Here is a 24444-nt window from a genome sequence, read left to right on the forward strand (position 1 = left end):
ACTACTGCATGTTGGATAATTAAAATAATATATCATAGCTAATGCAAATAGTAAAATATAAAAACAGCACATGACACTTATTCATGCCGTATAGTTCTCGATGCTGTGAAGATAGTGCACACTGCACACCTCATCGTTACTTAAGAATATAAAACAACCCATTATTTAATTAACACGGTAACCCTTTTAGTTTCCATAGCGGACAAAATAAAACCGGTTGATATCACCACAGGCTAGGAAGGAGTGTCATTATAACCTAGTTGTTCATATATACATGTGTCTTTATCAGAAAGATGATATGTTGGCTAAAGCACCTGTTGGATGGTTATAACGTTCGTGTCAGATCGAGATTTGAGACTTCTTAGGTGGTTCATGGGCTTGGTGTCTTTTAAGTGATGAGATGTTTTTAAATATAGTTTGTAAAAAATGTGGTGTTAGCATTGATGTGCAGTTCCAACACAGTTAGAATGGTGCTCAATCAGCTTCGCAGGGTGCACAATCGATCCAAATTCAAATTATGTACAACAAAGGGCGTTGACGATGATAAGCCTAGAATATGTGCCATGCCCTTATTGCCCATAGCCCATTGTATCGTCGGATTTGAATAAGCTGAAATTAGCTGATAGCTACTGGCAACTTAGCCACCAGAGGGCCATACGAATCGTTTGGCGGTGGCATGCTAACAAGGAGAGGACTTTTAGAACATCTAACTGCGCCCCGCGCCAAAATGGACCCATAAAAAGTACCCTGCATTTGAAAAGATTGTGCGGGTCCAAATCCTGCTGAAATTCCATAATCAATATTCATAAGTAAAACTATCTTATGCATATAAAATGGTTTTTATAACCTTACCGCTTAAATCGATAGAAAAGGGAGTTAGCACTCTAAGAATTACGTTGAATATTAATATGTAGGATGGTTAGGATAAATCCTGTACTTTCTAAAAAGGGTTTCTCTTTCTTAGTTCGCGGATTAGCTTATTGTTCCATTCTTGAATTTCAGTGTACATTGACATTCTGACTTGCTTAGTTATCACAAGTCATTTATCAATCGACTGCACTGGGAGAATTATCCCGGAGCCAGGATACTAAGGACATGAACTGGAGAAATCTAATACTACTGGATAAATGTAGACAGGAAAAACACGTACTCAAAAATTGCATGCAGCTGCAGGTTATTTAACCAAAGACATACGGCCACGGTAGGGCCTGTCGTGATATCATGGACCCACCGTATGCGGTATGTTACATACGGTGGGTAGTTGCAAGCAATGTTTAAATCCGATCATCAAAGCCTCCAAATTCAGAATGAGTTTTTTAAAACTCATTCTGATACTCATAAGGTATAAATTAACAGCCTTCATCTGTGACGCAATATATAATATATATATATATAAAAACGGCAATATATAAAAACCGTATTTTATTTGAATTGGTCCAAACGTATAAAATTGGATATCCTGGATATACGAATTATCTGTCATTATACTATTTTAAATGTGCAGATAGGTCGGTTATAAACAGTTCATATTAAGAAAGTCTGCTTTGCTAACCATTCTAATGACTGTCGGTTGATTTCCTCAAAAAAAGTCATCAGAAGATGTGATGGCCCCGTCAAGTCTTGACCAAACTCAACATAGGTCACATATTATAGGTAAGTAATTTGTTGCAATATAAGATCTATCGGTAATCGCAGATTTTGCCTTTTGGAGATACGATTTGGTTTTCTGCTTCAAGGTTCGACCGACATTTTGCTTTTCCATTATCTTATAGCGTTTTTCCAGTTAATGTTATCCAAGTGCCAAGGTGCTTAAAAAAATGAAAAGATTCATGCCTCGGCTAGCACCTATAGAAATGAAAGAAACGATCAAGAAACACTTATCAATAATGACGGAATAAAAACTAATACTCTCTTTTGTATTGATTTGTAATGATGTATTTTAATGATCTCAATGTTAAACCTTGGCAATTCGATTAAGTTCCGTAAAATCGTGTGTCCATTTGAACAAAAGGTCAATAAAAAAAGATTGTTTCCCAATAAATAATGTGTTCGTAATTCGTATCAATATGTGAACCTTTTGAGGTGTAGTTTAGTGGCAAACCAGTGTATGTGAAAAAGCTTCTAGTGCGGTTCCAGCCAGCACCAACCGGTGTCTACTAGCCGGTATCTGGATGCTAGGTTTAAAATACAAATGAGACGTCAATGTATCATGGTTTCAAGCTTACTGCTTAATAGCACGAAATCTGGTTGCTCAGAGTTGTCAATACGAAGCTTTATTCTCCAACACTACGAAAATTGGAAAAAACATAAAGCTGTTAATTTTTAAACCGTTCTAGAACCTACGTTAACAACCTGGTGACAAGCCGAGAAGACATCTAGGTGCCCGATATAGAACATAATTAACAGAAGAGTAAAGACAAGTCGAATCCAATTAGAAATCGTGTACCACGTTAGGAATTGAGAAATCACATTAAACACTGGACAATTATTTGATGACTAGTTATTGAAAAGTTGAAACTATTGAAAAAACATTTAGGCACCTAAATGGCTACTCTAGAGTCTAGACTGTTGAACCCTAGCCCTCTACTAAGGATCGGTACATCGTTTATACGGATAGTTCCTTGCACAATACACATTGCAGTTATAGACACCACATACATGATATACTAATGAAAAGTTTCGTGTGCTGATCTCGTAGCCCTACAGTGTGGGGGACCTTTAATATATTCTAATAAACTTACTCTGGAAACTTGTTAAGGAAACATAAAGTAATTAAAATGAATCACGCTAGCTAAACCAATAAATAACCTAGGTATCTTCAATCTTCATTCCATGGACCTAAAAACTTAACCAATGTTAACAATGTGTCAACGCTGATAAGTTTTTTTAAGAAATTACGATTTCAAGTTTGAAATTCAACCCGTCATACTCTGCATCATCAAAGTAGTTTACAATTCGACATTTCAGGTGAGAAAAAAGGAAAGAAATCCAAAAACACGACCACTGTCTGAAGAGATTTCCTGAGTCACTTGAAGTTCCAGCTCAGCAGAGGAAAAGAATTCCGCTCTTCTCGAGAAATGAAATCGGAAGAAATTATACGGAAAATAGTGTCACGCAACAAATTTGTCCGAAAGTGACCATGTTACATAGAAAAGAGATGATTGATTCGTTTACAGTTGTAAAAACGTCTGTATAGACATAAGACAAGTTTATTGAAAAATTTGTTTTTTAGTTTCCATAATAAACGTTGATTGACTGAGTAAGTTTTGTTGTTTTAAAATAGTCCGTATCAATCGATATTGGATAGGGTTGATTTTTACCATTTTACAAAATCGTTCATTGTTTAAGCGAATTTTATGAGGCAATTAGTTTTCATCAAAATGCCAGTGCGATCTTTTAAAATATCCCCAATTATAGATTCTGAAGAAACTGAACGCTACAATTTTTATTGGGATCTTCGTTGTGTTAGATTTGATATAGACATTAATTTACAATACTAATTATGTTACAGTTAGACATAGTTTCAGAATAGGTTGAAATAGTAAAATATTTTCGTCATTTATTGTATCGATAGACCGTAAATTTAGTTGTATAGACATGAAAGCTTTTTATTTGTGAATATCAATTGCATGATGTCAATATCGGTCCCAGTCGATCAAAGAATGACATTACAATGACATTACATTGTTCAAAATCCATCAGGTGATTACTAAAAGTTCCTACTTCCTTGAATATTTTTATATAGGGAAGTTTCTCTAATACACAGATAGAGATATTTTGATGGGTATAGGACACTAGGGCGTAGGAAACAAGGGCGGTAGACGCAAGAGCGGAGGACACGAGGGCGTTACTTTCCTAAAAGGGTGGAAACGAGGTTGAATCACATGATTCATTTTATTATGGACACGAATGCGGAACAAAAACCGTCTTAAATGATGGTCGTTCTAACTGAAAGGATTGGTGGTTTGAAATTAAGTAAACTAAACACACCTCAGTGAAATTCGTCTACTCAAAGTAAATACCCGTCCTGGTACGTACTATCCATGATCTAAACCCGGGTAACCGTAGCGTCAGTGACTGCGATATTTTGAGGCCAAGTTTGTCACATGAACAATGAACATCTAGGCAGTGTTTGATTGGTCTAAGCACGTTAACCAAACCCCAAAATTTGCTGCTGAGTTGGCTGAGATATTAAGGAAAATCTCTCAATTTTTGACTCGCTTAAACTGGGTGATTATTTGTCACATCACTATGTTTTGTTTCAAATTTACACGTGAGTAGATTCAATTCTTCGAGCTAAGCTTTACCTCAACCAGACCGTTTGTCCATGTTAAAGTGATTCATGTGATTCGCCCTCGTGTCCACCCTTTTAAAAAATTACCGCCCTTGTGTCCTACGCCTTCGTGCCCTCCAATACTGTGTCTACCGCTCTGGCCTCGTGTCCGGTCCCCATTTTGATGTCTCATTCAAAAATACTAAAGTTTTCGGAACGTATAGTAGTGTTCCAACCGGCCGGGTTTTATGGAAGTTTCTTTGGCACAGTGCCAGAATAAACTTATAGTTATACTTATAGTTTGATGGTCAATTTTAAAGGGATCAAGGAAGGAGGCAACTTACATGAGTTTATGAGCTGACAGCCGAATGAAAACAGTTGACGTTTATTGATCATCCTCCTAACTATGCTACTGCAGTAGGCTTAAATATATTCATTGGGTTGAGCTAATCCAATTTCGAACGGAGACGGTCACGAGACACGAGTATATTGACCGCATACTGTAAGACTTTAATATATTCATTGGATTTGAGCTAATCCAATTCCGATAATTGGATTTGGGGCTGTCACGATCATTTTGACCGTAAGGCTTAAATATATCCATTCAGCTAATGCTAATCCAATTGGAGACGATCACGGTTATATTTACTATTTTGCAATCGACTTTAGTAGTAGTAGTATCGGTCCAAAATATGCATGACATCTGGCCAGTCCAATTGTAAGTGACTTAAAATTGAAACCTTTGACGAATAACTAATTATTTGGTCCTTCGTCGTGGAATTATGGATCTGAATCTTACATGGGCTAAGGGGGCTAAGGTGTAGCCCCCGGCTACAGGTGGAACACCCGGCTAAGGTGTAAGGGATTGTTAGACTAGAAAATAAACCAAGGCGTAAAAGTTAATATTTGGATAGAGTCGATTTTCACAGATAATTGTCCTGCCCAGCTTAATCCAGTTAGATCTCTAACCAAGTACACATAACATGCACAACAATGAACTTGAAGTACTTTATCGGACCTTATTTGGACTGACATTACATGAACGGACATAATTATGAACGGACATTAATATGAACGCTCGAAGGCATTCAAAACCATCAAAAATCCGAATTTTTTTCAATTTTTTTGACGTTTTTTTAACTTCAGCAAATGATTTTTAAATCCATTTTTTATACAGTTATCAAACTACCCCGGTCCTGCATTTCAGTGTCATCACGTGGAGTTTTTCTAGCACTGTTTCATTACCGCCCCTGAGTAATATGAACTACATATACGTATAAGTATAACAACGTCGGACAATGTCCTTGGCAACACGATTTACCGTAATATCTAGAGGCTGGAACAAGTTTGTCATGTTTGCGGGGACTAGTTCATGAACTTCAACTATGTCGTTGAGTGCCATAATTTCGTTGACTTTTTTCCGCCAAGTAAGTAACCCTTGAAAACATCATATACTAGTACTTAATTAGAGTTTTCTGTGCCTCCGGCAGACCAAGGAGAACCTTTCCGTCGTTAACTTACGGCAGAATAAAGTTCTCAAAGTTGTCATATTCTGGACAAAAAGTTCGAAATGGAAAACTTTTTGAAAAAATTTCAACGGACTTTAACTTGGACGGACATTAATTGAACGGACTTTATTTGAACGGACATTAAGATGAACGCTAGGGCCTCCAGCGTTCAAGTAATGTCCGTCCAAATAAGGTCCGATAAGGTACTCTCTACTCAAAGTATGAATATGATGATAAGCTCATTAAGTTAATGAGCTTATCATCATATTCATAATGTAGCGGCTCTTGAAATGTTAATGATTGACACTTCAAGCTAGCCGCTACATTACCCTGTTTACTGTGCAGTCTGTGTACCGTGTGACTATTAAGTAATTTGAAGTTCTGCTGCTTCGCTTTGGGACTAGATCTACAGTCTTAGTAGTATAGGTAAAGGTTGTATCAAGTGTAGAATTAGAAAATTATGGGTCTTGCAGCGGTATTATTGCTTGATATTTTGATTTAGTTAATAAAGTTGTAAATCTGATAGATTGAAAGCCCCTTGTACGGAGAGTGTCTCTAATGCTCTAATGGACTAATTACTACATACGTCATCATAATAAGTTTTGATTTTTTAACCCGATGGGCACTCCTGAAAAACATAACTTCTAGGGAAAATGTATCGAACATAAAGAATGAAGTCAAATGTGATAAATCAATACTATTAAGTTGTGACTGAATTATATTTATAAAACTGTAGTAGATTTGTATTCTTATTTCTATGAGTATGAGAGAATCTTTAAAATTATTTTTATTATGCCAACATAAACAATATTAAAAATATTTCGATTTGTGAGTCAAATTTAAGTTTTTCTGAAATTTAAATTCACGGACAACATTCGTTTATAACGTGTATAAATTCCTTTTCATCAAGAACAAAAATAGTCTCTGACCGCGCTGAGTTAAAAGTTCAAACAAATGGAAATCAACATAAACATTAAAAATGAACAACTTTTAAAGATATTGTGCACTAAGGAAGTGATATCATATATAATTATAATTGTATCTTGGAAAGTAAGTGAAACCAAAATTCGTTAATCGATCATAGTAACGGACCAATAATGTCTTAAAATAGCAAGGTAATGTCTTAATGATCCTCCTTTCAGCCTCAGGCGGCAGGCCGGACTCAACGAACATGTATGATGTACAGCTGTAATTCCAGGCAGTAGAGCCCAGAACTAGAAAAGTTAAAGCTGACTTCAAGAACTTGAGTGGCACTTGTTTTGTGCACCCTTTTGTCTTAGTCTTGTTAGTGTTACTCGCGCCTGCGCTTTACTCTTTGACACTCTTTGATCTGTGCACTCTTCCGAGAGAGTCCTGACTCAGGACTCCTGCCCAGGAAACCCTACCGGCTGGGGTATATCTCCAAAAGTAAAATAGATAGAACCTTCCGGTTTTCAACAAAATGTCCGTCCCGTAAATTTAAAGTTGGCTCCCCAGGAGCACAATTTGGGACAACTTAGATTTTGAATTAAACCAAAAAGTTTGATTTTGGGCTAAATAAAATATCACAGCTTTTAAACTTTGCGAAGTAATGTCGTTGTCATGACTACTAGGCTCAATGCAGCGTGCGAAAGGTAAACTTGATGTGACGCGCGACGCCAAACGTGCTGTTGAAAATCTATCACCTCTAGCAAGCCCAGCAGGCGGTAAGGTTTTCTGGGTGATACTCACGTTCACGCCCACACGCTAGTGTCACATGATTGTACAGTGACTACAATGTATTCTGTGTAAAATTATCTTTATCCCGGTTGTTGCGACAAGTGAAAATGCTCTTATTAGGGAAAGGAGTTTACTCGACGTTTCAATGTAACTACATCGTATTTTACGTGACTACAATGTACACTCATTCCCGCGCACGTAGTTCTTATTCCATCGCGCCTTGCATTGGAAATGGTTATCGTTTTGCCCAGTGTATAAAACATTCCTTTGCATAATACAGCATAATAACAGTACAAATTAAAAACCGTGTCAACTCGGCCTTCACCCGGACGTCTCCTCAGAGGTTTGAAGTGTTGGTGCCTTGTCCTGCCTACTGTTTGACTGATCTTCCACACTTACATAAGTTGTTGCTGCCTGCACTTGACCTCTCCTCGTTCACTTGTTGGCCAGGTGTGGTGGCTCCTCAATTCCTTTGCAATTTGTTTGTTCGCAGGCTGAGTGCCTGTATTTTAGGACATATAACGTGGCTGGACAGCTCTTGACCACTAGACTCATCAACCACTTCTCACACGTGATCACCTTTCGGACCGCTTTCTAGTGTGATCGCATTACCTCCATTATCCTTCATTATCCTCTCCTGCTAATCTGTAGCTTTGCAATTATACCCAATCTTAGACCCTCTTGACAATTAGGCCCTCTATGTTGAGACATGATTTCAAGCTAATAGTAATACATAGTTACAAAATTTGTTATTTGGAAGTATTTTATCCTCCATTATCCTCTCCCATGCTAATTTGTAGCACACTTTACAATTAGACCCTCTATATATATACTATGTTGAGACATGGTTTCAAGCTAATAGTTATTTAATTTAAAATATTTGGAAGTTTCTTTTGTAAATCTCTCCGCAATTATACCCTCTTTAATCTTTAATGTTTATATTGTGGCATAGTTCCTAGATAATAGATGTGGATACTCGTGGGGAAGTGATACATGTTTGTTTACGTTTTAGGTGGCGCCTCTATTCAGCAGGTTGAAGAGGTGATGCAAATTTTGTATTATAGAACACTTGTAACATTTGTAACTCCTTTTTGTTACCCCCCTTTGAAGGTCCCGAATTATTATCTGAACGAAAGCTCAAAAATTGCTATAGTATAGCCTATACAGAGAAATCGACTTTCTTATCAACTCATTTTGATGACTGTTTCTGACCTAAAATTGCACGAAAAATCGATTAAACTAGTATAGGTTTCAGAACCTATAGACACTTCCTTATCCCTCATAATTTATGTTTTATAGTTAATACGAGCAACAAGCAACATATATTTTGATCCTTCGGTTGTACTCATGACGTAGGGCCTAGGGAGTTAAGCTGAAACCGAAAGATCGAGGCAATCCTCACCTTAACTGATCGAACAGGTACTAACACAATTTTCAGATAGAAATGTTCGTTGCAATATGCTTATTGCAGCTTTGCAACTTGAGCGAAGAGCAGAGTACGAAAACACACAGCAGGTAAGCAACTCATTTTGGTGACTGTTCCTCACCTAACGTTGCACGAGAAATCGATTTAAGTTGGTTTTACAGCTCAATAACTGTAAACAATTGTTTGATCAGAACAATTGTCTGCCCAAAAATAATTTCCCGGCTTCCACCAATTCCCCCTTCAGCAAAATACCTAAGAGCTTTGACCCATGTTGAAGACACGTTTTCATCTTTCCTCCCAGCTATAGCTTCGTGCCATAGTATCGATTAACGCTAATGGGGTGACCCCAGTCTGGCAAATGTTTCATAAAACGTCACCAGTCGCCGGGTGAATATAGCCTCTTTATATTGTTGCATTTGAGGCAGTAATGTTCACTGAGAATGCACAGTGGGAATACTCGCTCCGGTCCGTAATGAAGTCTAGCCTGCCTGTACTCACGCTTGTGGACTGCGTACTCCAAGCATGTACGGCAGTCGACAATTATAACTGCAGTGAAAAGTATGGTACTATTTTTACTTTATAAGATGCAGAGAACTCCGTTTTACAAACACCAGTTCAAACCAAAATGTCCTTCAATACATTGATAACTGATTACTAATAAAAATTGTCTACCTCCACAGACTTCATCAGCTTTGTGATACTTGGGTGGTCTGAAAATCCACAGCAGGCAAGAAAAACGTTCAAACAATCATCACAACTGCACATAATAGGGACGGGCCGATTCTTGGTTGGTGGTCCATCCCATCCTAGCGACCAATAGCAATCGATGATCTTATGTTATCAGACATGTTTGTGGAGCTACTAGATTGTACAAATGATTGTAGGACTGAATCCCTAACGGACGGAATCACTACCACCCAAATATCACTACTGGTAGTGATTTAGTCCGTTAGGGATTCGATCCGAAAATGTACCTCAATCCCTACCAGTTGATCTTAGTTCACTAGTTCTAATATCATGACATGATCTGAGCCGGGGCTCTCATGGAGTGCTTGCTATGGGGCCTGTCAGACATGTGATCCACAGACTTACGTACGCAACGAGGAGCCCTAACGAGAACTGGTTCGGATCAAGTCATCCATAATGACCTGCTATACGACAATACAGTGATGTGAAGTGTGAACCTTCACGGTATCTCAATCAGCTAGCGGGAATAATATATAAACCCGCAACGCCTGTGTTTATCTTATACCACTATGTCTTCCTCATCCATCGAGTTTATTCCTGGCAGAAAGAAAGGCAGCCGCAACGTCCTCTACGATGGTCACCTCTACCACCTTAACAGAAAGAAGGAAGACAAGACCTACTGGAAGTGCAACAAGTGCAAGTCCCGCCTGATCCTTGTCCAGGACACCTTCTGTTCTGCTACCCCTCATGACCACGAATCTCAACCAGCACAAATTGCAGCCCACCGCTCCAAGTCTAAAATGAAGACCCTCGCAGCTACTACCGAGAACTCAACTAAGCAGATTGTTGCAGACTCTGTCGCTGGACTATCCTTCGAAGCCTCGTCCCGGCTTAACTGTGATCCCAAGTCCTTGGCACGACTAGTCAGACGAGCCAGACAGGCAGCCTACTCCCATCCTGTCAACCCCATCTCCTTAGAAGACCTGGTGATTCCTCCTGGTGATTCCTCCTAACACGTCGTGGATGGAACCTTTAAGACCTCTCCAGACCTGTTTACTCAACTCTTCACAGTCCACGCCTTACACCCTACTGGATGGAGAATCCCTGCAGCCTTTGGACTCCTACCCGGGAAGCGCACCATCATGTACGAGAACATCCTCAACGAACTGGACTCCTACGGACCCTTCTACCCTCAGTCGGTACTGGTGGACTATGAAATCGCTATCAGAAACGCAGTTTCCAACGTCTGGCCTGGTACTACCTTGAGAGGATGCTGGTTCCACTTCAAACAGTCCTTGTGAAGACACCTGCAGAGCGAGGGACTTGCTGCTGACTACTCTATCGACAACTCTCCTATCAGAAAGTCCTTCATGCAGATTGGAGCTCTCCCCTTCGTTCCAGTCAGTGATGTGGACCAGGCGTGGCGGCTTCTCAAACCTTCTCTTCCTGCTGAGATGTCTGCCTTCGCAAGATACTTTGAGTCGACATGGATCGGAACCACCTCCACCCCTCCTCTCTTCAGGCACGACTCCTGGAATCACCACGAAGCGTCCCAGATGTTACTACCTCGCTCCAGCAACATCGCAGAGGGTTGGAACAGCGGCTTCGCCTCCTTGGTCAACTGTCACAACCCTTCCATCTGGAAGTTCTTAGAGTGCATCAAAAGGGATGACAGACGTGAAGATCACCAACATCCTCACCAGAAGACCCTTCAAGATAGCAGCAAAGTGGGAGAAGTTTGACCTGGAGATTCAGCGTATTGTTGATGATTATGATAACTTTGGGGATGTTACCGAGTTTCTGAAAGCTGTTGGATCTAAGATTTTGGGTTAATGCTTTAATGTTTACTTATTATTGTGTGATTTAAATTACTGTATCAGTATATTATCTATTATTCTTTGACCAAATTTCTGCTTAGTCAATTACCACGAAAAATCTAATAATAATTAACAAAAAATAAAATAATTAACTAATGAAATACGAATAATTATGCCTTTATTGCAAAGTTCAGTAGGGATCACATCAAAGTGGTTAGGTCTAGATATTAGCGGTAGTGATTTAGTCCGGTAGTGATTCAGTCAGAAAATATACCTCAATCCCTACCAATAGTGATTGGTAGTGATTCAGTCCGTTAGGGATTCAGTCCGGTAGTGATTCAGTCCGCTCACCTAATTGAATGTATAATACGATTACACCAGTAATTGCTATTATATATATATACACTCGGCTGCGCCTCGTGAAATAACTGCAATAATCGAATTCGGCTTCGCCTCATGCGATTATTGTGTCAATTTACACTCGGCTGCGCCTGATCGTGCAATTAATAGTGTAATCGCATTTAGATTAGCGTATATATAATGGCACTTTTGTGAGAAAACGAGTTCGTTTTCACAAAAGTGCTTAAGTGCAATAAATTGTTTTTTTTTTCAGGCCAAGAGACCCACGACCACCAAATTGCCGTCACTAGGCCAGTTTTGGACGTAAAAACAATGCCACAATTTTCAGTTTCCGAAATGGCCGATTATCAGGAGTCAGATCATGTCACCAATTTGTGACGTATAATCAGTGATGTGATCCATCAGTAGTAATTAATTGACCTACAATAATGGGCCACCCATGTCGTGCAGCCGAACTAGATGCGATCTCCTGGAGTTTCACTTCGCTGTAATAACTCTGACCACGATCTATACATGTACCTCGATTCGAGTCTAGACCTTTCTTCACCTAACAAAAAGGTGCCGGTCATGGTATTCTGGTAAGTAGGTGCTAACTGCTAGCTACCCTTTGAGTCTTAAAAATAAGACTCGATCCGACTTCATAGTTTTCATCATTTTAGGATCTAAAATAATGTTGAACAATGAACACTGTAAAATATGATCATAAGTAATAATTTCAAACACCTGGCTGGATCGGACTGGCAAGGTGGTTGTTTGGTTCACTAAATCTTTATATTATGTACCAGCCACCAGGTCATGTTATTGTGTACAATTAAAGGAATTAGGATTAAAGATTTGAAGTGATGTTTTTTGAAACACAAAACTATGTCTCATAGTGCTTACAATATTCAAAAATCGTGTCCATCTGGTCCCCAAACGGCAGAATCCAGATGTTATTGAAATAACTTATCTTTTACTACCGACAGAGTTTCAAAGATGTACCTATAGTACGGTTGAGTAATCTTAATCGAATCCAGTAGTTAACTAGAAGTATAATCTAACTGAGTCAGATGTTAACGAGAGAATGTAAGCTGATGACAAGGCCAGCTGTTCCATCACGATCATCATGGGGCTGAAATAAGTTGATAATTTTACGTTTAATTACATGACTCATGAGCAAGAACAGGAGTCAGACTCAGAGTAAACCGCTCTCACTCCACCTTTTCTGCGACGATTATAATTTTCGTGTCGTTACCAGTTACCAGTTACCACGCCAGGTGCTTGCAGATTTTAGAGCTGAGTTGTTTCTGTTTCAAATTTTGACGGTCAAGTGATTTGTAAACATTATTGGTTCGATGGTTCAATATAAACAATGCATTAGCACATGACACATGATACATTTAAAGCATGTAGTTCAGGTCAACTGGCAGTTTATAGTTTTACTTTATAATTTTACTTTAATTCAAGTATTATTAATTTGTAGTTTCATTACTTTCGCTGCTCTGAATGTTAGAAATGGATACCTAGGATATCGGCAATCGGTTGATTCAGTGCTCTATTCCAAATTGTTTTAAATTAAAGTATTGGAAATATAGTACGTATATATATAAGGTTTCGATACTGAGAGTGGAAAGGAATTTTGCAATGCCATCTCAAATTATCGTTGCTATGAGTGATTCAGATTGAAGTGACTCGCCCCTGTACAATTACACAATAGGCACGTAATTAGTGTCTAATACTCTTAATATAAAGAGTCAGCTCCGAGGTAGCGTTATTCTTTGTCTCATTAGTTCAGTACTCAAACCTCCACTATGGAGATTATCTCATTATCTCATTATGTTAAATTAAACTGTGATGGGGGTCTGACTCAGTGATTCTGATCAGGATCTGTAATCTGTATTTTCCAATTACATCAAACAAAATTGAAGATGCCTTGCGATTATTATCACGCTATCGATATACATGTACCTAGTATTTATGATAGTCAGTCTCACTCTCAGTAATTATTATACGTTTAGGTCTGTAGGGCATCAGCCATTATAGGCTTCTCTCACCTGGAGCGGGTAGAAACGGTTAGGTCTCAGATCTTTGGGTAGATCGGGGGTGGCATTTTTATTGTTCTCGTTTTATAATCTTATCAACTTATGATTAGGACCACTCACAAGTCACAATTTACAATTGAATTTGGGATGGTCACTCTGTCCAAAATCCAATCCTATTATATTATGTACTACTACTACAGTATTTTGTATTGCCCATTTCCGATTGTATTTCGTTATTCATGAACATTGTTGTTTAGTTGTTAAGCTTATATGCGATCAACTACTGAAATGGTTGATACAGGGTGTTCCAAAAAAGACGCCCCAGTGAGAAACCCTTCTCGTTTCCTCAAATTTCCTTTAATTGTTAATGGTACCGATCTCTTAGTATTTATGTTATTCTAAAGGGTTGGGAGATTTGTTTGTGACTTCTGAGAACTTTGGCTAACTATTTTGATAAGTTTCTCACTGAAGGGTTTCTCACTGGGGCGTCTTTTTTGGGACACCCTGTAGCTAGAGATAAATAAAAATCGTAAGTAACTCTTACTTGAGCTGGAATTTACTCTAGCTCTTCTCTAATCTGCTCGCAATTAATTATTCATCCAATATTTTTGCTGCTTACAGTCTGCTTGGTCGAGAGTCGATAACTGTGAGAATAATGAGTCTTGAAAAACTTAAAGCTTCTAAATAATATGAGATTCTATCATTTTCAGTTTCATGTTACAGTAACATATATGATATAATACTGTCGACGGTACACATTCGATGAATTTGCAATTTTTTAAGAATATACATCCTGTAGTCAAATGTCTCAGATTCTTGTTCATTGTTTGGATTTTTACGTTTTGCCTCCTTCGCACACAGCCACAAGCCTGCATGTCCTGCATGTCTTAATCTCCCTGACCTTTAAAGCTTTAAAGAAAGAACATGCCCATATTTTCCATTTCTTGAGAGCCAAGCAATAGGCACGTGCTGTTACTTCTCTACTGACGCACATTGCACATGTTCCTTGTGACCTGTGACAAAGAGAAATTTCTCATGACAATAAAAACAATAAACATTGCCCATAGTGTATAAAGTATACACTTGTTGGCTTGCGGCTTTAGGTTTTATTTTAAGTTTTAGCCTTGTTGGACTTCTTTCTTTCTTTACGTTTTCTAATGGCTGGTCCACTGGCAACTGTGTTGGTATGTTCAATTTATGACTATTTATACCCTTGATAAAGTCGGTGTCCTCAATCAAATCGTGTTTCTGTAGCAATAAAAATCTCCATAAGAATCGGTTGTTGCCGGTAAAGTGTAACAGGCTATCGATCCTGTGATACTGCAGATCAGACGTTTCTGAATGTAGTTACTTTTTACAGATGTCCCTTGTTTTAGCTTAAACTCTTAATGACATCTAACATTACCCTATTTCTGAATTCTGACAGCAGTTTCCTATAAGTATACTGCTATACAGTTACTTGTTTTCTAAAGATATATAGTGGACGACAATATACATACTTAGCTGTTATCTCTATTCAAAGACGTAAAACATTCAGAACAAAGGTTAGAAGGTTTGTTATTGCTTTATTGTAAGGCTTCGTGTCAAAAAAGATCTTTACTCGTAACCGAGTCATAACGAATGACTGAGTAGTAGTACACTTCACAGACTTCAAAACAATGCCATAACCACCGGTACTTGTAGTAATAAAGTGACTTCACTACATGTGATCATGGTTGCTATACTTTTAGTGGTTACTGTTATTGTTAGGCGTTTGACTTTGTGTTACTGTTTGTGCGACCGAAGCGTTTGTATTTGATCAGTTGTAAGTTAGTTAAAGTTCTATTTCATTTTAATGAGGGTTAATGTGTTAATTAATAATTCAATTATTTAGAATACCATGCAGTCTATGATGAATATGATTGATGAAAGGAAATAGATAACTGTGATGCAAGTTTTTCTACTGTGTCTCCTGATTGTACTGCAACTCTCGTTAGAATTAAAAGGTGATTATAATATTTTCAAATTAACCAACATTTTTTTAAAACCCGCGTCCCGCCCCTCTGGCTGGCAGGAAATATCATGCAGTTAAAAATGCATTTTTACTTTTTAAAACATGCTGATAAGTGATAACAACCATACTCATAGTCATAGTGATAACAACAAAATAGCCGATACAAAGCTTATAAAAATGTGATTGATAAAAACCAATCCAGTTTTCAAACTTTCGAGCAAACTTTCGAGCAATATATAAAACTAATAAGCGAACATTCATCCAATGAGGGGATTGTTTTATTAAATGAACCATTATTATTAAGATTCGTTATTGGCCTTACGTTAGTAATTATAATATCATTGTTACTAGGGGCCACGTACCGCAGTTAATGTGTAATGGTTCAGCGTGGAGTTTTACTAGCAGAAATTGATTTTACTCTATACATTCTGCTACCAGTGAAGTTTATTTATTTTTTAAAAGCATTTTCCTGCGCCTCAAATAACAACGATAACAAGCGAATTCAAAAATCTAACCGTACAGGGAGCTTAGATTCAGAGGTAGAAACCTCACAGGAGTACACGAATCTTGCTCTGAATCAGCACTCTGAACAACAAGACGATTACCATGACGGAAATGGACCTGCCTCAAATGCAGTGGATGGAAACCGGGATGGCAATTGGGGGTTTGTCACTAATACTTAATGATGTTTCCATAACAATTGAATTTGAAACAATCGAAATTGTTTCAATTGTTAACTTCAAATGCTCTTGCATGTCACTGCAAAATTAGAATAAAAACAAATGGTTAAATTTTATCATATTGCCATAATAAATGATCTTTCAAATATTCCATTCATTCATTATTTACAAAACATTTCATTTTCAGTGGTTATTCGATTTCCCACACAAGTTCAATAAATGGTTGGTGGAAAGTAACACTAAAAGAAGTATCTTACATTTCTTACATTGATGTCTACAACCGGATGGACTGCTGCCAACATAGACTGAAAAATGCCCAAGTTTCCTTGGATGGAACACTAATCGGTACTATACCACAGATAGCAGGGATAGCAAAATATACATTGCCGGTTGATAAAGATGGTATGTTATGGCTCTAAATGTCGATAAAATATCATCATGATCGGGCCTATGATTGTTGTAAAAAAAAACAACATGTTGGTCATCAAGTTCTGAGGGTGAAGGGAAAATTTCAAAACTTCATTTCCAGCGATAGATTATCGTAAAAACTCTAACAGCAGCCTCAATACAGGTCAGGTGGTTCAGATAAAGGCAGTTTCAGGCGAAACACTTCAGCTTGCAGAGGTTGAGGTATACGGCAGCGTATCAAAAATAATTGGTGAGCAGACATTTTAATAGAGCAACAAATTTTCAGTTTTTTTCATTATTCATTCATCATTGTTTGCTTATCACTTATGGTCCTCTATAATATTTCTCGCCTCTGCCTGATTACGCTTGTTGCACATTAAATCGCATCTTATTTGCTATACTTATAAAGTAAAACCCTGCTTAGTGCTTTGCCATTAAACCCTAGGCCTCACGAAACCATTCAATTCTTTCCTTTCCAACAGAATATGCTTATAGTTGTAGCACATATACTTGAGTAAACCATAAACCCTGAAAAGATAACCCTGAAAGATGGTTTTCACTGTTATGGCACTGGCATGAGTATTCAGAATCGTTTATTTCTTAATTTTCTTAACTCAGATAACTTTTTTAACTCAGATATACCAAACTGATTTTAAAACAGTACTAATAAATACACATGTCAAGATAACCGATACGGTAAACGATTGAATCAGGCAATTGTTTTTTGAACTATTTTACTCTTTGATTGATAGATTGTGTTGCTATTTAATATGTAAGTATGCATTGATGATTGAACAAGCTCCAACAGGAAATAAATCCGCCGTTACTTAACGTAACTAGGTAATAAAATATTGATATTTGACTATAATTTCTAATGAAACATCTTTGTGAAATGTTTGTGAAATTGAGTAAGTAACTTTTTTTAAATCTTTTTTTCTTTCTCTTTTTTGGAAACCAAATAGAATCATTTATAATTATATTTATAAATTTTTCTTAATAATGAGATTTTTGAGGGAAAAAAATAAGTTTTTTACTTAATTGTTTATTACTTATTGATTTATAATTAAGTTGTTTCTTTGTATAATAATTAATATGATATTGATAATGATATGTTGATAATGTTACTTTTGATTTTTTCCATCCTAATAAATAAAAAAGGATGGTCAGTGTAGTCCTTATCTTACCTCAATTCCGTTTTCTTCCAAAAATTATTCGGCTTCGTGTATTATAAATAACTAAAAACCCGCTAGTCGAAAGCTTTCTTTGAGGAAATTTAGAAAATTATTTATGTTTAAATTTCTCTAATCTCTTATCATCTAGCAGTTACGTACCTGGGGACCCCAGGCTATAATGTTCATAAACATTATAGAATAGAGATTCGGCGGTATGATGCAGGCTGAGGGCCGCCCAGTAATCTAGCAGTAGCTCTAACGGCTAACTGCTAACTGTCAGTGCTCAGCAGCTGGTGCACTGTTGCAATATGCTATCATGTCCAAGTTCCAGGGTATTCTAGAAACTTCTGCATTGTTCTATGATCATTGATCATGAGTACAGAATAGCCTAAACTACAAGCCTCACGATTATAACGTTTGTTTGTTTGTTTGTTTATAGAACCCGTCCCCAATCTCGTATTGGAAAATGACTAAACTCAGGTCTGAGTGTGAATACGGGTGGTACCTGCAAGAGTGTTCATTAAGCATTTAGAGTTCTGTAAAACTGCAGTTACAATTGTGCTAGAGTATTTTTAGTATATACGATTGGTATCAGAAATATATCCCTACATGCTTCCAAAATTTGTAAAGCCGTAGTACATACATATCACATTACACCAGAGCCTACACAGTGCAATCTCCTCCAGTCTATCTGCGCCGCGTATATTTGTATAAGCACACGGCGCAGACTGGAAAAAACCACACTCTGCAAGTTCAATCCAGTGCAATGCTACATGTACGTACTACGGCTTCATCTCCACCCTCTCTTTCTGAGAGGGTGAGAGGTTCTTTAATTAGAGCTAATGATTAAATGAGACCCACTAAAGGTACTAAATTAACCGGACTGCTAGAAAGGAATCGAGAGTGGGAATAAAACTAAAAGCGGAATAAATTTTAAGATAATGAAACAGAAACTGAAAGCTAAAATATATACCGTTCTAGAATGCCTCCGCAAACTATTGCTCCTTTGTAATGTGCACGTGTTAGTAAGTGTAGTAAAAAGATAAAAATAATAAAGCTATACAAATGAACGGAGCGGTGAAAATCTGAGAGGGTGAGAGGTTCTTTAATTAGAGCTAATGATTAAATGAGACCCACTAAAGGTACTAAATTAACCGGACTGCTAGAAAGGAATCGAGAGTGGGAATAAAACTAAAAGCGGAATAAATTTTAAGATAATGAAACAGAAACTGAAAGCTAAAATATATACCGTTCTAGAATGCCTCCGCAAACTATTGCTCCTTTGTAATGTGCACGTGTTAGTAAGTGTAGTAAAAAGATAAAAATAATAAAGCTATACAAATGAACGGAGCGGTGGAAATCTGAGAGGGTGAGAGGTTCTTTAATTAGAGCTAATGATTAAATGAGACCCACTAAAGGTACTAAATTAACCGGACTGCTAGCAAGGAATCGAGAGTGGGAATAAAACTAAAAGCGGAATAAATTTTAAGATAATGAAACAGAAACTGAAAGCTAAAATATATACCGTTCTAGAATGCCTCCGCAAACTATTGCTCCTTTGTAATGTGCACGTGTTAGTAAGTGTAGTAAAAAGATAAAAATAATAAAGCTATACAAATGAACGGAGCGGTGAAAATCTGAGAGGGTGAGAGGTTCTTTAATTAGAGCTAATGATTAAATGAGACCCACTAAAGGTACTAAATTAACCGGACTGCTAGCAAGGAATCGAGAGTGGGAATAAAACTAAAAGCGGAATAAATTTTAAGATAATGAAACAGAAACTGAAAGCTAAAATATATACCGTTCTAGAATGCCTCCGCAAACTATTGCTCCTTTGTAATGTGCACGTGTTAGTAAGTGTAGTAAAAAGATAAAAATAATAAAGCTATACAAATGAACGGAGCGGTGAAAATCTGAGAGGGTGAGAGGTTCTTTAATTAGAGCTAATGATTAAATGAGACCCACTAAAGGTACTAAATTAACCGGACTGCTAGCAAGGAATCGAGAGTGGGAATAAAACTAAAAGCGGAATAAATTTTAAGATAATGAAACAGAAACTGAAAGCTAAAATATATACCGTTCTAGAATGCCTCCGCAAACTATTGCTCCTTTGTAATGTGCACGTGTTAGTAAGTGTAGTAAAAAGATAAAAATAATAAAGCTATACAAATGAACGGAGCGGTGAAAATCTGAGAGGGTGAGAGGTTCTTTAATTAGAGCTAATGATTAAATGAGACCCACTAAAGGTACTAAATTAACCGGACTGCTAGCAAGGAATCGAGAGTGGGAATAAAACTAAAAGCGGAATAAATTTTAAGATAATGAAACAGAAACTGAAAGCTAAAATATATACCGTTCTAGAATGCCTCCGCAAACTATTGCTCCTTTGTAATGTGCACGTGTTAGTAAGTGTAGTAAAAAGATAAAAATAATAAAGCTATACAAATGAACGGAGCGGTGAAAATCTGAGAGGGTGAGAGGTTCTTTAATTAGAGCTAATGATTAAATGAGACCCACTAAAGGTACTAAATTAACCGGACTGCTAGCAAGGAATCGAGAGTGGGAATAAAACTAAAAGCGGAATAAATTTTAAGATAATGAAACAGAAACTGAAAGCTAAAATATATACCGTTCTAGAATGCCTCCGCAAACTATTGCTCCTTTGTAATGTGCACGTGTTAGTAAGTGTAGTAAAAAGATAAAAATAATAAAGCTATACAAATGAACGGAGCGGTGAAAATCTGAGAGGGTGAGAGGTTCTTTAATTAGAGCTAATGATTAAATGAGACCCACTAAAGGTACTAAATTAACCGGACTGCTAGCAAGGAATCGAGAGTGGGAATAAAACTAAAAGCGGAATAAATTTTAAGATAATGAAACAGAAACTGAAAGCTAAAATATATACCGTTCTAGAATGCCTCCGCAAACTATTGCTCCTTTGTAATGTGCACGTGTTAGTAAGTGTAGTAAAAAGATAAAAATAATAAAGCTATACAAATGAACGGAGCGGTGAAAATCTGAGAGGGTGAGAGGTTCTTTAATTAGAGCTAATGATTAAATGAGACCCACTAAAGGTACTAAATTAACCGGACTGCTAGAAAGGAATCGAGAGTGGGAATAAAACTAAAAGCGGAATAAATTTTAAGATCGATTATAACGTTTATTTTACCTCACTTCCGACGTTAATTTAAGGGGTCGTTCACATATGATTACGCTAGTGTACTTTTGACACAATAGCTATGTGTAAAACTGATTACGGAGGGGGGGGGGGGTAAAAATGTTCCAAAAAATGATTACGTAATGTGTGAACGACCCCTTAAATTAACGTCGGAAGTGAGGTAAAATAAACTAAAGCCTTAATAAAAATTCTAAAAATGCTATACTTTATTCCTATCCTTATTACAACCCTGCTAAAAATGGCGAAGTTTCCGGGGGGGGGGGGGGCAAAAGTCAGTACCCAAACGTTGGGTCTTATACGGGTTATACCACCGCCGTGTTTTACATTTGAGAGTTGTTGCTTTGCAGATAAGATGGCATACTGTACCTACTTGTTCGAGAATTCCGTCACCAAAATTTGAAAATTCAATTTTTGGGGGCCACACCCGATCAACATTGAACTGATTATACTGGAGTTTGTGAACATGTTAGAGACTCCGTTGTAACATATTGCAATATAGCCATAGGTCATTTAATCCGGAATATAATCTGAAAAGATGGTGCGAGACGAATATAAAATTACGAAGTTATCAAACAATATGTTTATCTCGTTAGCAAAATTGATTGGCTACTCAATGATTACCCAATTACGACACCGTAATTGGGCTCTCTGCACGATTCCCATAATGCGGATCTAGCCTCTCAGCCCAATCACCTGATCTGGATCACACGTAATGAACAAACTCATTATGCTTCATAATCATATCTCGGTCATCTCACATCTGAGAAGCTAGAACTCTCATTTTGTTCAGGACAAACGTAATTTAAATGGCCAAACACCATTCAATTAAATTTGGCTCGATCTGACTATCCAAAGTACTATCAAATGAATGCGAAAATGAACCTTCATTTGAAAAAAATGGACACGAATATTTTTCGAGTAAGTCATGTGTCATACCACTACCAGAATGAGATAGAATTATTTCTATCGGGCACTGGAGCTATTATAAGGCCAACGTATGGGTACTGACTTTTGCCCCCCCCCCCTCTCCCCTGTATAATATAATTATAGATATCATTCCAAAATAAAAACCAGTTCATAGGATTGAAAAATACCAATTTAATTTCGTATTAAAAAAGAGCGAAGAAATATTATCATTAATTTCGATTACTTCAATTTCAATCGTCAAACTTTTCCATGACGACGAGAAACTAGGATTGCTTCTCCATAATTTGCGTGAGGCAGAATTGTGTTTTATATTTAATTTAAGTCAGTGCGCCATGCAGTGCAGACCGCAGGGCGTCGCGTATCCTTGACCGAAATTTTGACTTAAATGAACATCTTACAAAGTCACTGAGGATGGCAGAAGACACCATTGAAGTACTCAAAGTTTTATTCCCAAAGAAAGCTTTGATAAACAGAAAATCATCAGAATACAAAAAGAGATTTTTGAAGATTTTTGAAGAAAAGCTTTTCTGCCCTCACCTTGACCGAAATTTTTCGGTTTTGACAGAAATTTTGACCAGTGACTATATCAATATGACCAATCAGTGAGGTCGGTGAGAGTGACACATGACAAGTCACCATCAAGGTACTGGAAGCAGTATATGCGGATTCCGGAAAAAACTTTGATGCAATGAAAATGGGATCGTTCACATATTACGTAATCACTTTTTGGAAAATCCCCCCCCCCCCCCCCCCCCCCCCCGTTATCAGTTTTACACATAGCGATTGTGTCAAAATTACAGTAGCGTAATCAAATTTATCTTCAAAAGTTAAATTAGTATTTGGGGAGTAATCTAAATCTTATTAGAATAGTATCTCTTAAGTATAGTGACATTGATATTAATCATGGTTCGCTAAAACTCTGATTTACAGTAATACGGACTTTGAAGTCTCTGTCAGATCACATGGTTTCTTTCCGCACAGTACTACCTTAAGAACGACAAATTTAGTCTGCCATAAATTTAGTCAAACTTTTGACTAAATTGTTGTAAACCAAATTTCATGAGACTAAATTTTTCGGCGACTAATTTTAAAGGAGACCAAAATTTTACTAGAGCATACATGACATGAATATTGAATATTATTAAGCTTACATTGTTTATACTTATAGGGTTTTATATTTAATATAATGACATCACCGTTCCTACTGCACAAAACCGTACCAAAGTCCTATTGCGCTTAGAGGGTTAGAGCTCCTCTTGGACATTACATTTTTAATCCGATCCATCCCAATGCATGCTCTGTTGAAACGGCTGAAGGATCATACCGACAGAAATGGTAAAGTCGAAAGAAGGTGAAAAAGAAACTGAAGAGTGCACTGAAGAACTTAGTGATACAGAGTCACAAACTCTGGATCTGATGTTATTGAAATTCCTGAGTAATGCATTGCAGCTTACCTACTCTGTAATGCTCAGACGGGGTAGACTAAATTTGTCGTAAATGGAATGGAAAATGGTCTCGAAAAGTATAGGCATGAGTCATGGTAGGGAGGGGATTTATTATATCTCACTAAAACATCAGGGTGAGGGTTCAGAAGAGTTTTGCTTATTAAGGATGACGTAAATGAGTTTTTCACTTTTGGCAAAAATTTTGTGGTGCATGTTACGTTAACTTTGTGTGTGTGTGTGTGTGTGTGTGTGTGTGTGTGTGTGTGTGTGTGTGTGTGTGTGTGTGTGTGTGTGTGTGTGTGTGTGTGTGTGTGTGTGTGTGTGTGTGTGTGTGTGTGTGTGTGTGTGTGTGTGTGTGTGTGTGTGTGTGTGTGTGTGTGTGTGTGTGTGTGTGTGTGTGTGTGTGTGTGTGTGTGTGTGTGTGTGTGTGTGTGTGTGTGTGTGTGTGTGTGTGTGTGTGTGTGTGTGTGTGTGTGTGTGTGTGTGTGCGTGCGTGTGTAATTTCTGGTCGGTTATATTGAAAAAACGGTAAGAGTAACAGGACTGGTTTTTTCGGTATAGTGTCGACAAAACTCTGACTAAGCCCGTATGCTAATTTTTTATAAATCGGCTGGCGGTAAGTGGCTTAATTTCAATAGTTTTGTACTATTAATGCAACATTATGGAGTGAGCCACTAAAATGGCTCAATTTTCCTTCCTATTCGCTCTCTCTTCCATTACTGCACTGTAGATTGTATCGCTGGTAATTAGGTTAGCTCCGCAAGTGATATTAGGAGTGTAGGGCACTGATTGCGGTCTGTTTAATCTGTAGAGAGAGTTCATACTTTCATACGAAAATGTTTATGCGTGTT

The 24444-nt window shown here is 37.5% G+C and overlaps 1 protein-coding gene across 1 annotated transcript in view; it reads left to right on the forward strand.

Annotated features, from left to right (window-relative positions):
• The window catches only part of LOC134819325 (cyclin-dependent kinase 18-like), an 80848-nt gene extending 77330 nt beyond the window's left edge, over positions 1 to 3518 (forward strand). Inside the window, exon 13 of the mRNA XM_063829222.1 lies at positions 2968 to 3518. Within this exon, the coding sequence (XP_063685292.1) occupies positions 2968 to 3011 (44 nt within the window). The 3' untranslated portion in view covers positions 3012 to 3518. The remainder of the gene's footprint in view (positions 1 to 2967) is intronic.
• Positions 3519 to 24444: the final 20926 nt, after the last annotated feature.

The sequence above is a fragment of the Bolinopsis microptera genome, chromosome 8 (genome assembly GCF_026151205.1).
Source record: "Bolinopsis microptera isolate Bmic1 chromosome 8, MBARI_Bmic_1.0, whole genome shotgun sequence".
In the NCBI taxonomy this organism is placed as follows: Eukaryota; Metazoa; Ctenophora; class Tentaculata; order Lobata; family Bolinopsidae; genus Bolinopsis; species Bolinopsis microptera.